At 44.4% G+C, this 15,438-nt stretch overlaps 1 protein-coding gene and 2 long non-coding RNA genes across 7 annotated transcripts in view; 2 read left to right on the top strand and 1 right to left on the bottom strand.

The window, feature by feature from the left end:
* LOC135370067 (uncharacterized oxidoreductase YrbE-like) overlaps positions 1 to 11,619 on the bottom strand; it is a 26,396-nt gene extending 14,777 nt beyond the window's left edge. The window contains exons 1-3 of one of the 4 annotated variants that reach the window (XM_064603762.1): positions 11,506 to 11,594; positions 10,048 to 10,199; positions 1,084 to 1,344 (exon numbers count right to left, since the gene is read on the bottom strand). In XM_064603762.1, the coding sequence (XP_064459832.1) occupies positions 1,084 to 1,344; positions 10,048 to 10,181 (395 nt within the window). In that variant the 5' untranslated portion in view covers positions 10,182 to 10,199; positions 11,506 to 11,594. Of the gene's footprint in view, positions 1 to 1,083; positions 1,345 to 5,111; positions 5,213 to 10,047; positions 10,200 to 10,260; positions 10,315 to 11,505 lie in introns of those variants that run through there. The other 3 variants (XM_064603761.1, XM_064603763.1, XM_064603764.1) reach the window with 3 other exon arrangements.
* LOC135370069 (uncharacterized) lies at positions 5,284 to 6,548 on the top strand. The gene is made up of 2 exons (XR_010415197.1): positions 5,284 to 5,431; positions 5,944 to 6,548. It is a non-coding gene; the product is annotated as an uncharacterized LOC135370069 (long non-coding RNA).
* On the top strand, positions 11,491 to 15,438 carry LOC135370068 (uncharacterized). Of its 2 annotated transcripts, XR_010415196.1 has the most exons (3): positions 11,491 to 11,598; positions 13,130 to 13,343; positions 14,033 to 15,438. It is a non-coding gene; the product is annotated as an uncharacterized LOC135370068 (long non-coding RNA). The 2 variants fall into 2 exon arrangements; XR_010415195.1 differs by having other exon boundaries at positions 13,130 to 15,438.

Genomic DNA, 15,438 nt, shown 5'->3' with positions numbered 1-15,438 from the left:
AATAAAGGGCATTCGTTCGGAGCACACAGTAAGTGCAGGGAATGAAGCACTCTTTGGAATAAATCTTTAATATTCACAAGCTTTCGTGCAGAAACCACACTTGGCGGGTTCTGCACGAAAGCTTGTGAATATTAAAGTTTGGTCCATAGCCTCCGATGGGCCCTACCGAAGTCGACGCGCCGAAATCTCGGTGCCGCTCATCGACGTTTGTGCTAACTCCTCCCCTCCCATGCCTCTAGCACGGCCTTCTTCCTCAATCGGTAGAGCCGACTGACACATCTCCGCATTTGTAATGGGGTTTGCTCTACCTTGACTTGCGTTCCGCTGGTTCCTCGTGGGAAACGTTGCATACAAAGTACTCTCTTCTTGTAACATTTGTTGCAATCAGGGTTGCGGAATGGGATTGCCCATTCCATTCCAATTCCATTACGAGGAATAAACAGGTATGGTCAATTCCCACTGTTGGAATGGCTTGGTAACCCCTTTAATTCCACCAATAAAAGAATTAGGACCGGTAGCTAGCCCAGCAGTGCTATAGAGGAGATTGACATTATACCCAGCACGTAAAAAGCACAAAAACAAGGTTATTTCGCCCTCTTCATTGGCACGGGAGTTTTCCACTAAAGTGATGTGGGCCTCACACTACTGAAGCCATTTTATATTTTCTTAAAAGCAAACCCCTTGACCACACAGACCATTCCATTCCATTCCGGGCTCTGATAAATTCATTCCGGAATCATTCCAACCCCGGAGTGGAAAATCCGCAAATCTGGTTGCAATGCGACCACGTATAAAGCTCTGAAGATCATTCAACCCTGCTAAATTTCCAAGTAATTGAGCATCGTAGCGCAAAGTTATGATTCAGAACGTAATCAATCTCGTTTTCAGTTCAATCAAAATGGCGGTTTTGTGCGTTGAAACGCTACTCCGCTGACGTACAACACTGAAGCGGCTGTCATGCAGAACAGCTCACTTGAGTGTTATGCATCTCGACATAGTCCGGGGAGCAGCGAAAGACCTGCAATAAACCAAACCTCATACACTATAAAGAGGAGTGACATTCTGTCCATCTTATATCCTCACCGAGGGTCATCTAGTGCCTCTTGAAAGCCTTGTACGCCTCGCATGTTACAGGGAGAGTTGGTCAGGTGCCACTTGCTACTGACCGCCACTCGTCTCTCGTAGCTCTCCTCGATGCAGTACAGGACGGTTGCCCTGGGATTGCGATACAGGCCTTCGAAGTGAATGGTGCCGATGCGTCCCAGACCCACAACAGCAACCCCAACAATGTTGTCTCCAACGGCTTCGCGGCTTCTCACCATTTCGTTCATCCGAGACAAGTAACTGCAATAGAGGTGTGGTCATTCAAGTACGAGTCGGGGAGGCAAACACACTGCACAACGAAGACCAGAAATGCCACTCCTCCAGGAAAATAAGATGACATTAAATTTGTGGCAGGGCGCAGGAAATGTATCTGACAGAAAATGGAATCACCACGAACAGCGTGACGTCCCTCGTTCCTATTCTTCGCCTCCTAGCTGGTAATCCACTGTCTCATCACAGTTGTCTGCTTCTTAATCAATGTCAAATAACTTTGAAATCAACATGGAAGGAGTTACATTATGAAACATGTACATGGTATAGTGGTGGTGGTGGGAAGGAAGAGGAGTGACAGACAAGGCGGCACCCCTTTGTGAAAACGCACAGGGACAAAGGCGACCCTCTTGGCGAACGCATATACAACAATCTGGCGTAAATGGCCACACTGAACAAGGTCATCCGACAGGCTACAATTTCATATTTTCACAACCAAATCACCTCCGCAGCCGGTGTTAATAAAAAAATGTGGAATACGATTAGCTTCGCCCTTAACAGAGTGACTAAAAAAAAGTGATATATCCGCGATATATATTATCCCTCGGATCAGCTTATCACGAGCAAGCATGTTATTGCTGAAAATTTTAATCAACAGTGTTATAAAATGTGAGAGCGATAGCTTGACCCCTGAGCTGATGCTAGCTCATCGTATATCACATATATTTTTTTTAATCCCCAGTCTTCCCTTCTAAGGTTGAAAACATAATCAATAATCTGAAAAATACTAAATCGACCGGAGATGACGGTATATCGGTTGCCGTGCTGAAGCGGTATAATCATCTGTTGACTGTACCGTTAACAACGCTTATCAATCACATGTTTACGGAGGGTATTTTTCCGTATGGAATGAAGACTGCAAATGTGATTCCGGTTTTCAAGAAAGGGGATAAGCTATCTGTTGAAAATTATCGTCCCACACCTTTGCTTTCAGTTTTTAACAAGATTGTGGAAAAGGCAGCTTTAGTTCGGTATGAACAATATGATATGGTATTCGGCATGAAAAATATATATTTTTCTGGAAAAAAAATTACTATCTTCATCACAGTACGGATTCACAAAAGAAAAATCTACTGAGATAGCGTTGGAGGATATAGTTGAATACTTAAACAACATATTTTAAACAACATACTTAAACAACAAAATATTGATAACAAATTATTAACTTTGGGTATTTTCGTTGACTTGACCAAGGCTTTTGACCTTATCGATCACAAGATCTTGTTAAGAAAACTAGAGTGGTCCTCCCATAGAATTTTTAAAGAGCTACTTGAGTGATAGAAAACAGTACGTAGCAATAAACAATGTGCACTCTTCCTGGAGCTATATCAAGTGTGGAGTACCGCAGGGCTACATGGTTGGCCAATTTTTGTTCCTGCTGTATGTTAATGATCTTCCCGAGTTCTTAGGCACCACTTTGGTGCTCTACGCCGATGACAGCAATGTTTTCCTTTATGGTACTTGTATAAATGAAATATTTGGAAATGCCAAACTGTCTACTTGTGAAAGGCTTTCGAAGAGGATCATGGCAAATAAGTTGCAAATAAATTTAACCAAGTATTGTTATATGGTCTTTCATCCATGGCAGAAGACAATTGCTCACCATAACCTCGACCTTATTTGTTGTGGTGCTAAGCTCAAACAAGTTGATGAAGTAAAGTTTTTGGGTCCCGGGCCCTTGTCAAGCTGCATTGTGCAGCTTTTTGTCTTGGGTTCACCCACTCTTCTGAGTGAAATAAAATGAATTGAATTGAAACTAAATTGAAAATTGAAATCTATATCTAGATTGTCTAGGTTATCAATCTCATATTATACATGTAAGAAAGAAAGTCTCTCAAGGTTTATTTGCTTTATCAAGATTAAAGCACGTCGTCCCCACAAGTTGCATGTTTATTTTGCACTAATCCACAGTCACATTTCCTATTGTTTGGAAGCGTATGGGATGACATACGGGTCAAATCTGCAGCCTATATATCTGTTGCGGATAATTATGGGTCTTTCATCTTCTGACTCGGCCACCTTTGCCTCTTGGTATCAAAGATATTTTCACGCTTGTCCGCTATACAAGTGCCTTATTCTACTCTTGCAAAATATGGTTCGTGTTGGTCTCTCCTCTCGGGGTTTTACATTATGCATGATTCATGTGTATTTTTCCAGTGGAATGTATACTCTAAGGAATACTGACCTCTGTGTTAAACTACCACGCACTAATTACGATATTTATTGCTTTCTATATTTTGCAGCAAAGAATTAGAACTCGCTGTCCCAACACGGCTGTGTTCCCTATGTAAAACCCTATGTGCTGGATGACGGGTTGTCCCTAATGACTGCTGCATCTCTCTCGTTTCATCAGTGCGTTCTCTTGAGGTCCATGGCAGAGGCATAGTGCTCTCCTTTGTAGTAACACCAACTACATAGTACAGCTTGGGACAAAAGTTTACGGAACACCGGGTTGTCGCATTTCTCCAATGGAGCGACAACCTAGCAGCAAAAAGGAGTGGACATACATACTGAGAGGTGGATAGAATAGCCCGCCACCCGTTTCCTATTCAATAGCTTCGTGATAGCTAGCAGGGAAGCGCTCCGATGAAGAAATACGCAGGTGCCGTGTTCCGCAAACTTTTGTCCCAAGCTGTACCCGTGAAAGCAAACATGGTTTTGCATGGAAAGTAGAGTTACGGAGTCGATACAGCAGCATAGTCGAATAAATCTGCTTCTAAAAATGCTTCCTGGCTTGGTGTCCCATTTCACATCTCTGAAAATATCCTTTACATCATCGACAGAGTCCGAGGAAGGTGTTCATGTTTACCACAGTTAAAAGCAGTGTGCTTCTGCCTCACAGTTTGCGGCAACTCATTTGTCATGACGTGAATGGGCCAAGGGATATGTTCGCTGATCTAAGTAGTTGTGCCGCATCAGTATTAAATGAATAAGAGAACTTGTCAGGTGATGACAAGATACTTTGCTCCGTCCAAGATACCTTGAAATTTATTTGCCTCTTACTTCTGTTCAGTGACTTCTAGTGTTCGGTGTTTACACTGCAATGTTGCGCTTCATGAGGTGCTCTCCGGAAAAAGAGAAGGAGGTTACTGCTAATTCCATCTTTATCGCTATATGGTCTACACGACACTATTACTAGCGCATCTGTAGCTGGAATATGTACTGTGATAGATTACCATGTGGTGCATTGATCCAATAAATTTCCACATTGAGTCTAATTCATTTTCGCGGGAATGCATTTACAGTGATAATCTGACATACGCGCTTTACGACCATACTCCCAGGGAACAATGCAGTGAAACCTCTGCAAATCCCCCCCGTTAACATGACAATTCCGCATTATGACCGAAATTTTCGGGAACGAGCATGGTCATAATAACGAGGATTCACTGTACACTCATTGGTAACTATCTAATGTGACTATACCACAACAAAACCTACTGGCAGATGGAGAACCACGCCGATGATAAATATTGGTTCAATGAGATATATGAGGGGGACATTCAATGGGTTTTGAGCCACCACTTCTCATTAAGAGTATTGCACCATTTCCAATATGAGAATTTTCGTGGTCACTCAATGAGATTTATGTATATGATATCCAATAGGTTCAATGAAATTTTCCCAAGATTTTGAATGAGACGGTTTCCATCAGAGTTGGTTACTTTGGGTGGTGGTGTGAATTTGGACAGGCGCACATATTCAACAAAAGAATATCATTGCATTTTTGCACTTACATTGAACTACTAGATGACTTTAACCCTCACCAGGCCGGCGACGCACAGCTGACGACTGAAAACGCGCCTCTTGTGTCCTCTGCTCCGCTACGCTGGTCGCGTCGGGTTACTGGTTGGATCGCGTCACGTGATATCACATAGCGATAAACAAAGGAGGTTTGAAACAAAGAGCTGTATGGCGAGCACTATAACTCGATCATGCCACATTCCTGCCTTTGCGGATCCTTTCCTTTTTGCTTTCGCATTTTGACACCCCAGTGATGGTGCGTAGACGCGAAAAGGCTGTTCTGGAATGGCAGAGGGCGAAGGTCCATCAACGAGTAAGTTGGCGTATGTTGTTGTTATCTCTTCCAGTTCATCCCAGTCCCCCGTCAACGTCTTGTTCGGCCTCAAATCTTGCCACAATAGGAAGAACACTCAACTGTTATGCTACAGCAATCAATATGAAATAGCAGAGTGCCACCACTCCCGCTCGTTCCCAGAAAACATGACGCCAGATTTTTATTTTTCCTTTTCTTGTTTTGCTTGCGCTTTTGACGAGTCTAAAGTTATTGTCGAGCGCATCTTTAACAAGAAATTCATTTGCAGTTTTATGTTGGTGGGATACAAGATCTGAAAAAACAATGAGCCTTAGGTTGAGTAAGTAGTGTAGAGGGAATGTACTTTTTCATTCATTTATTTATGTGCCCTCACGAAAGGGAAATTAATCCCCGACGTGGCGGAAGGCACATTATACATGTACATTGCTTCTGCATTCTTCCTCTACATGAGTCGATTGTGATGGAATGCCCCGGTAGGCAATGCATTTACTTACGCTTCGCTTGAACTGTAGCGGGACGTGGACAATGACGAAGATGACCGCGCGCCTCGAGCATCGGCCATGGAGATAGGCCACAGTCATCGCCGGTCGGGACTCGGGTAGAGGAACACTACCTCCTCTACATTTGGTGACCCGTCGAACTACGAACACCGGTTCGGCCTTCTATCATCCCAAATTTTTGCACCAGCTTCGATGGCATGCCGCCGAGCGTCGAACCCAGGAACGCCCTACTCTCGAGCAACGATCAAACAATCAACTGCAACAGCCTTTTCCGTACCGGTCTTGGTACTGTCATTGCGCCTGCCCCGACTCTGCTTGCTATCAGATTCAACAGGCTTCATATCCGCTGGCACATGTCTCGCTCTGAGCACATTCCTGTACTTGGCAAGTTAATGGCCATATTGCTACGCACAGGCGAGTTGACTGCATTCCGAGCATCGCATTCACGGACACATCTACCCCGCACAGCCAGTCACTGGGACCCTACGAGCTCTCGCATCTCGGCCGCCCCACTCATACACGATCGCTCTCTCCCTCCGGTGTTTCTTCTTTCTCGACGATCCTCTACAGAACTGCATTTGTATTTTTGTGATGTCACTAAACTGTAGAATCAACTACTTTAAAACTCCTAAGATGGTTATGGCACCAAGACCGGGTTAGCACGTTCATTTCCCCATAGTGGGTACCATTTGGGCAATTGGTGTCGGTGTGCGAGGAAATCAAAGTCATGTTAGATCAACAGCACACGAGTAGTTCCAAAGAGAGTTAATATAGGAATACCGAGAGAACGGACTAGGGATTCTCCTACCCCGAGGGTGACCGCGCAGCCATCTATTGGTCATGAACAACATCGGAGCTGCTCTGTTTGTTGCCATTCCCACATGGAGGGAACGAAGGAAGCGTTGAGTACGTATACGAACCCTTGGATGCGTGCAGAATTGATCGGTATCACAAGGTAAAAGTTGTCATATCAAACGACACCGCCAACCCTTTGCTTTCCACGGACACGGATGAACATGTTTACCGCCTATGACGTGTCCAAGGGACGTTTGTATGCACAGTTATCTTCATGCTGCTCTGCCAACCAACGGGAACCGGGAATGGCAAAAACAGAACCCATTCCATGCTCTGGTCTGTCGAGTTGGTCGGCCGTTGAAATGCGCCACGAACGAGGAAGTGCACGAACGAACTGCTGACTCTCAACATTAAACAAGTTGACACATTTAAATACAAAACAAGACACAAGGAATATGACAACACCTTATCACAATAGCAAAGCAGAAAACTAGCTGGTAAACACATGATATTCCATTTTGGCTGATAAGAGTGACAATGACGGTGTGCTAACACAGTGATCTTCCACTGACGCCCGAGCAACGCGCGTTTTGAACCCACCCTCTATTGTGAATAGCGGGGAGCACCCACAGGTCTCGCTGTGAAGAGCCAAGTGTCCTGATGGAGTTGTGCTCCGGTCTAGTGTTAATGCAGCGCCCAGTCTGGCCTATGTAAACCCTCCCGCATGTTAACGATATACCACATTCTGCCGGCATTCAACCGAGTTATTAACTTAACTGGCGCTGAGAGGACCACAGGTACGCTATGTCTCTCTTTTTTCAAGTTGTGTGACATAGTGTGTACATACGGTATGGACATCGGTCGACCTAGTAACCTATCGTGCTTCTTCTTGGCCACACCTTTTACCTTAGCCAAGAGTGTTTCAGAAATATCATACAGCATTCCTACTGGGTAACCCCCTTCGTTTCATCACTTGTGCTGAAAAACTGCCATCTATACTGTGTTCGCATGACCTGTCCAAAGCAGCCCCAAGGGACGCTAAGGCGATGGCCCTTTTTACAACTTTTGAGTGGCACGAGTCGAAGGGCAGAACTACCTTTTTAGACCTGGGACATACATGATAGGAAGATATCGTTAATCGTAGGTCAAGGAACTGTAGGCAGGCTGCTCTAGGCATTTCAAATGTAAACCTCATGCCCCTTGAATGCAACCTAAAGAAATCATTCTCAGAGATTTGCGGTTTCTGCCAGTACAAAATCAAAAAATCGACATACCTCAAAATGCGGTATCTGCACCTGCCTTCAAGTGCACCAATCTGTCAAAATCAGCCAAGAAAATATGGCAAACAATGGGAGAAAGTCTGAACCCTATTGGGGTGCCACCTTTTTGCACCAACAGTTTGTCATCCTCCTTGATGATAGTGGAAGACAGGTAAGTCCGTAGTAAATCAATGAACGCTGTCACAGGGATGCCAGCATTATTTTGAAACCGGACAGGGTCAGACTTGCACAGATGAAATCAGGGCATTTTGTGGAATGGAATAAAAGAGGTCTTGAACGTCTATAGAAAACATGTTCCCTCATTCTGCAAGAACTCGATAACCGGAAGCGAGTTATCAATAGCAAAGGGGTCCTGAACATGAAGCTGCCTGAGCTGCTCCAGCAGAAAGGTGCTCACATTCCGTTGCCAAGTGCCTCTTTCCAAAACAATTGCTCTAGAAGGCACTCCTTCGCAGTATAGAAAACTTGCAAAAAAATGTTTTCACGAAGACTTGACACAAGTTGTCCAGGTTGCACAATTCGAGCACAGCCTTATAAGTGTCCCCCCGTTGTGTAGTCCCGAGTTGGTCGCGACAAACGAACGGCAAGTGTTGTAGTGGTAAAATATTCACTGCTGAGATACGCACGTAGTACGCCGAATTTAGATAGCAAGTGAAGAAAACGTCCAGTTTAGCGGAATGAAACCGGATGGCAGCTCCCTCCTTGAGCGAGTCCGACCCCCCTGGTTCCAAAGGTGGCACTTCAGTCAAAGTCATTGTCATTCCCTTTATTTGGACATCACCCAAGCCCATACGTTTTTTGGAAAACGCATTAACTAAAATTTCTGCGACCAGTATATTCTCTCGTAGTTTTTGTCATCTACATAGTTGTGTTTAAAAAAGAATACAATACCTGGAAGCATCTGTCCAAGCATGATACTCCGAATTGATCTAGCACAACTGTCGTTGGATCGACGTCACTTTCTACGTTATGGTTACAGAAATTGATTTACAGTCTTCATGCCATTTCCTCGTTACAGTCACTGGGTTTTATAACCCGATTGACACGAGGATTCCAAGGATCGTTTTCTCTTTTAACGTTGTATAAGACTGTCTCGTATGTGTAGCGAGCTAGAATTTTGTAACCGCCTTGCTTATTCCAGTACGAAAAACGCAATCCAACCAAACCGAGAGAGTGCAGTGGAAATTTTACTTATATGACAGACGTCGGAAGTAGAATTTATTAGGAATATGAGGATATGTAGGTAGACTGAAATTGCAGTTATCTGAGCAGCTTTTGATTTATGATTTGAGATTTTCATTCTTTATGGAAAAATAACTGCGCAGCGTTATTAGATTCAGATCCAAGATCTGTGCACAAGGAAAACGAGATCAAAGCACTTGGTTTACGTTGATCTCTTGAAGGATGCCACGCCAATGCCACGTATTCAACTATCTCACAATATACACGGTCCTTTCCTCTTTACGCCATCGAATGCTTCTTTGTGAAATATCCATTTTTACAACACCACTTGTTTTAATGAATGTCCAAATATGTGTTTCTGTGTTTTTAATTAACGTTCGAATTATGGGCATATGCGTTTTTAATTCATGTCCGAATTATGTGTTGTTCTTTGTTTTGTTTCACGTGTAACGGTGCAATAGAATGCTTGCTGTTTGTGGGCACCGGAAAATAAATAATATTATCGTGCCGTAAACCAACTACATATGTTACCTCGTTACAAAATATGTGGTTTTCCTGTGAATTCCTTTTAAGAATTTCAAGAGCAACTTTCGGAATTACTGGAAGTAACGATTGTCAATTTATGACCCTTTGCTTGTTTTTCTTTGCACGCGTCCATTTATAACCGAGTGAGTCTTCTCCTATATACAGTCCTAGCAGACGGTCCTGTCTTCGCTGACCGTCCGCCACTCCTCCTTGACCTCGTCCTATAGACTATTCCTTCACGAAATCAAAACAAAATCTTGCAGACCGAGTCTAGCACATGTTCCTGGAAAATAGCCACCCCCAAGAGCCCCCGAAAAGATAGAAATTCACTCACTCGCAGTACTTGAAGTCAACGCGCGCATTGTGTGGGAGAACCTTCATGACTGTGGTTCGACGTGTAAGCTGTAGATGATGTATTGGCGTCCACTGCCTTCCCAGCTTGTTTATCAACTTATCCTTCGGGACCATATGTGAGACGATCTTATCCTGCAAAGCGACCAAACAGCTCTCAGTTTTCTTATCTTGGTCCCTACGTCACCTAAATTACGTTGAGAGAATCTGAGTGATCCTCTAGTTGGTTTCTCATTGCGAGAGCTGTCACGAGGATGGAATGTTGTAACGGCTTCGGGTAGCATAAACGAACAACAAATGACGTATCTAAAAGCGACTCGACAGGTCAAACACGTGCTCTACACTGAAAGTTAACCTGTTGAAGAACGATCGTGTACTTCTTGGAGCAGACGTCTGCGATTGGCTCCTGTGATATGTTTCACGCATAACAGTGTGCAACCCAAAGTATGCAAAATCTGGGCAACATGGAGTCCGCGGTGCTGGTCGCCATTGTCCTAACAAAATTATGGGCTGTTTGCAGAACCTCGCGAGCAGCTGTGGTGGTTGGCTTGGAGCGGCAATTTGAACACTGATCGTCGCAAGGTTGATCGGTTTTCCCATCACTGCCACAATGGCCGCTGTTGCTATCGTGCAATGTTCGTTAGTCGACGCTATTTTCTTTCTGCTCAGTGGCTTCCGTTGCAATGGGGATGTATTCCCAGGTGTCGTGGTCAAAAGTCTCACACTGTAGAATCACAAGATGTCGTCAGCATTTCGCAATGGTTGCTGGGACTCATTGCATCTCACGCTCTTCTCTGCAACCTCCAAGATTTCGGGACTGTACTTGACAGATTCGGTGACGCCAATGCCGTACGTGAATGCGCAAAATAGAACGCCACTCGTCTTTGATTTCGTGTTAGTGCCGCGACCCATTGACCTTGAGATACGCTCAATGGAATTTCAATTCTCGTTCTTGAAAGAATATGTTTGCTCAATGAGTTTTGAAGCAATGCGCATGACGCATGCACTAGCTACCAAGGACAGTCAGAAACAGAACAGGACCTTCCACAATATATATTCTGCATTAATGAGCGGTGCGAAACAACTGTGGCTATACGAGCGGCGTACAGACATATGGAGAGAGGACAGCTGAAAAATTTATATCTCCATTTACAGTCGTCCCTATTAATAGACTCTCCTGTAAGCTCTGACCAGGCTGTTGTTCACCGCACTATAAAATACTGAATGCTGCGCGAATATTTGTTTCAGCTATAATCGTGAGAGCTATCATCATAAGTCCGTCTTTGCCTCGTGGGGATTCTTGCTTTCAAATTCCCGGGGCTTGTGAGGGGATCCGTCGCTTATGAGTAGCACCATCTCAGCAACGTTCATTCAATGTCCCATGAGCAACGTCACACAGCGTTTTCTTATCGAGCAAACACGCCCGGTGGCAAACACTCACCCATGAACGTCATCGCATATGAAACCCTGAGATAAAGTGATCTCTCGACTCTTCATGCTTCTGCTCTCCACTGGATTCCCATAGCAACAACTGGTAACTGGACCTTATGCATTAATTAGAATTTGAACGTGCTTGGAATAGTTCTTCTTCTTCTTCTACCAATGAGATAATGGATAATGGATGTGATAATAGTTTTAGTCGTGATTTTGATGACATCTTCCTTCTTTATTTTGCTTCGTTGTTTACGGCTGCTAATGTTTGGGGGAGATATTTATTTGTAATACTTGTGGCACTCGCCGTGAAGCGGGGTGTTATCTAAGATTAAATTATATTTCCACATCGGGGAAAGAGGCATTACCGTACTGAGGCAGTTGCTTGCTTTCTTCAAACAGTTGGAAACCTGCATGTTCAGTTACAGTCAACCCTCAATTTATGAACAGTTAACGTTCCTGGAAAAATCGCTCATAAATCGAGGGATTCATAGAAAAGGTTTGGAATGAGGAAGGGTGTGTCCTTTCCCAGAGGTGTCACATAACATGGCTCACCACCTTATGTCACGGTAATATTGTTGCCGTTACAAAAAGTGGCCAGCCGCAACCGGAAAGAATGTCTCTGGACAAAATGCTCCCTGGGGAACATACACATTCGATGTGCGATTACCACATCATGTGGTAACAACAACGAATTACCTAACCACTTATTATGTCTGTGGACTACTTTGCACCGAAAACAAACAAGCCCATTACATTCAACATATCCTATAATATTAAGCCCGAGCAATTACAAGGAGAGCATATACTCTAATCATAACTCACATTTATTATTATTTAGTTTCTTTCCCATAATGCTAAGATATGTATATCCTACGTGACGTCACGCTAAGTGGCGTGCAATCAGAATCTGGGGATTTTGCGACAATGGATTTTAAGCAGGACGATACAGCAATCATTCCTGATTCGAGGAAAGAGCGGCACGGAAAGAGCGGCACACAGCTTCTCGTTAATTTTGAGAGAGAAAGTCAAAATACTTGAGAACATGGACTCAACGTACTTTGTCAGACCTTTCTACCTTGTTTGAAAGTAACCGTATGAGTGATCGTCTTAGTAAGGAAGACGCATGCAGCAGTTTGCTTACAGGCGCAAAACTATACAAGTTGAGAAATGAAGGCTGGGGAAAACTACCTTGAGTATACGTACAACGTTAATGCCGTTCAAAAGTGCCGATCGAGAAAAGGTTTTGGAGCAGTTTTATCGAGGAATTCCCAACAAAGTGAGATAGAACAGATGTAGGGTGAGTAGAAAAAGCAGCAGAGCTAATAATGCGCAAAGTAGAAATCGAAAGGTGAGAATGAGAAATCCTAGAAGAAAGGCCCGGTAAGAGCAGTGTCTAATTTCTTCCGTGATCGTGCCAGAACGACCTTGAGTCAACTGCACTCCGCAACTGTAGAAATTGCTGGGGGCGAATTATATGTACTAGTGTCTTTTTTTTTTTTTTTTTCAGTACCTGATTATTTAATTCTGTCTTGTTTCGTCGTAAGATGTCGCTTCAGGTTGGCAGTGGCGTGTATTAAATGGGACTGCATATGCTCGATCACAGGTCGAAATACAGTTCCCTGTTATTGCAGGCCTTCCAGTACTGGGTGTCACCATTTTGGAGAAACTCAATTGGTTGGATTGAAACGGACCAAAGCGACGGATCTTGCCCCTATTTTTATCAACGCCAACTGCAAGGAGAGAGACATGTTGGGGAAATGGTTTCTGGCAGAAGTGATTGACCAGGAGAGCGGTAGACCCGCTTCTTCGTAGCAGACGACTGCCGGTATCAACTTTTAAATCACGGTACGTAAGTAGACTGAATCAAAAATGCGCAAAGATGTATGTACAAGTAAAATTCAATTATATAATGCAAAGCCTTACGTACCAGGGGCGTCGTTCTTGCAATTTTCTTGGAATCACGGTCTTGACTAGGCCAAACGTTAGCGATGAAACATCTAATTTTCGCGTAAATAATGATGCCGGTGCGAAAGTCGAAGCTGATTTTGCAGAGCATGAGGATATATACTCGCAGTATAGAATGAATGAAATTCATAGAAAAATGAAAGAATGAAATTAAAGTAGTCCGTGAATTTTTTTTTTGTCACGAAATCTCCGCTTCGCTATCCTCCATTTTGGAGAAAGTTTGGTGTCGTGGCGATCCCCACGGAAAACGGTAACCAATGAAATGCGCCCTAGTTTGATTGATAGGTCGAGCATCTTTTTTAGGCTCCTCCTAATGGCCAGACTCCCTTTGGCATACACGGCACTGGCATTTAGCTGTTTCACAATACAGATAACGCATTTGGTAGAGACACCCCATAGAACCCCTCCCGAAATGCTTTGCAATGATCGTCAGCCGGGGCATAATTCGTGGCTTTACATCGCGCGAGAGGTTCTCCTTGTCGAGAAACCATAGCAAGAAACTAACATGCTAAAAGTTTTTGAAGTAAAAAGTTTAAAATTTCAAGGTTCTCCTTCGCATTCCTCCTCAGGTCGTGGTCGTCGTCCCAGCGTTTCGCGTTTCTTTGTGAGGGGGTAGTGCTGCCGTGGCGCTGGCAGGTGTTACAAACGAGTTGTACTTCGTGCCCGAGTGTGACAGTCTTCTGCTCGGCGGACGATGACGCAAGCAATGCAAGCTGCTACCTCCACGTCAATCACTGAAATGCTGCCGTGCCTGTTCACCGAGTATTTATTTACACAAAAGCCCTTACAGGGCATTACATGGGGGGGTACATAGAGGCTGGTACAACACAGAAGTGCTTAGATACTGCGGTGCGAAATTGATGAGGGCCAGTAAGTTGGACTATGTGATGAGGGAGGCTATTCCATGAAATGGCCGTTTGCGGAAAAAAGGAGTTCATAAAACGAGACTTACAGCTTTGTGTGGATTGTCAATGCGTGGAAAAACTGTTCGCGTTGGTGTTATGTAATGTCTACAAAGAGAGGGTTTGTGATAGAACCTGTGCAATAAGCATAGTGCCACAATGAACCTACGATGTTGCAGACATAGAATACCTAATGATGATTGCATCACAGGCTTGACCTAGCAATCACACGCACGGCAGGGTCTGAGGAGCTCGTGCAACTCACTAGATGGAATCACGTTCCTCACTGAGACCGTACCAAGCGCGCAAAAAGAAGATTGAGGTTTGGACGGTCGAATGGGATGTTCCTGGACAACGGACGGCGATAGGAACTGGGGGCCGGACACAACTTTTTCAATAACAAGTTCACCAGTTTATAACAAAGATAACAATTTTTGCACAACAATGATCACAATTGACAGAGCTTATATATATACAAGCCGAACGAGGTAGATGTTACAAATCAAATCAACGATTGTTGCGAATGCTATGGCCAGTTCGATAGAGAAGGGGTGTGATGGTGTGGCGTCCCCGAGTCCGATGAAAGGGGTCCGGAGTTGAGCCGGCGCCCAAGTTGGTGCACGTTGTCGGGGCTCTCTCGCGTAGCGGTGACCACTCACGCAACACACGGCACACATCTTGGCGGCTGTCCTCGGTGCACGCATTTTCACGCCACGGCCCCGCACATAACCGATCACAAGTCCTGCTGATGTCCGACTGCCCAGCGTTTTTCGTCGTCTTCCCCTCTTTCTCGCCACTTGTTGAAACGCTTCCGAAGCATTTGACACTGCAGTTGGAGGAAGGCCACTCTCTGAGAACAAGGGGAGCCGCCCGAAATGAGTTTTTACATCTGTGAGTTGCAACTTGAAAGGCGCCTATCCCCGCTTCTGAGACGGAGAAGGGTCGCATATTGCCTAGTGTTCTCGGAACCACGGGTCTCCCCGCTGACCTTGGTTAACAAACCACTCGAGCTCTGTGACAATTACATTGTACGCAATTCTACTGTTGTAAATAAAGACTACTTCTTCTTCTGA

The sequence above is a fragment of the Ornithodoros turicata genome, chromosome 10 (genome assembly GCF_037126465.1).
Source record: "Ornithodoros turicata isolate Travis chromosome 10, ASM3712646v1, whole genome shotgun sequence".
Taxonomy (NCBI): domain Eukaryota; kingdom Metazoa; phylum Arthropoda; class Arachnida; order Ixodida; family Argasidae; genus Ornithodoros; species Ornithodoros turicata.
This window is presented reverse-complemented; position numbering and strand designations above follow the sequence as displayed.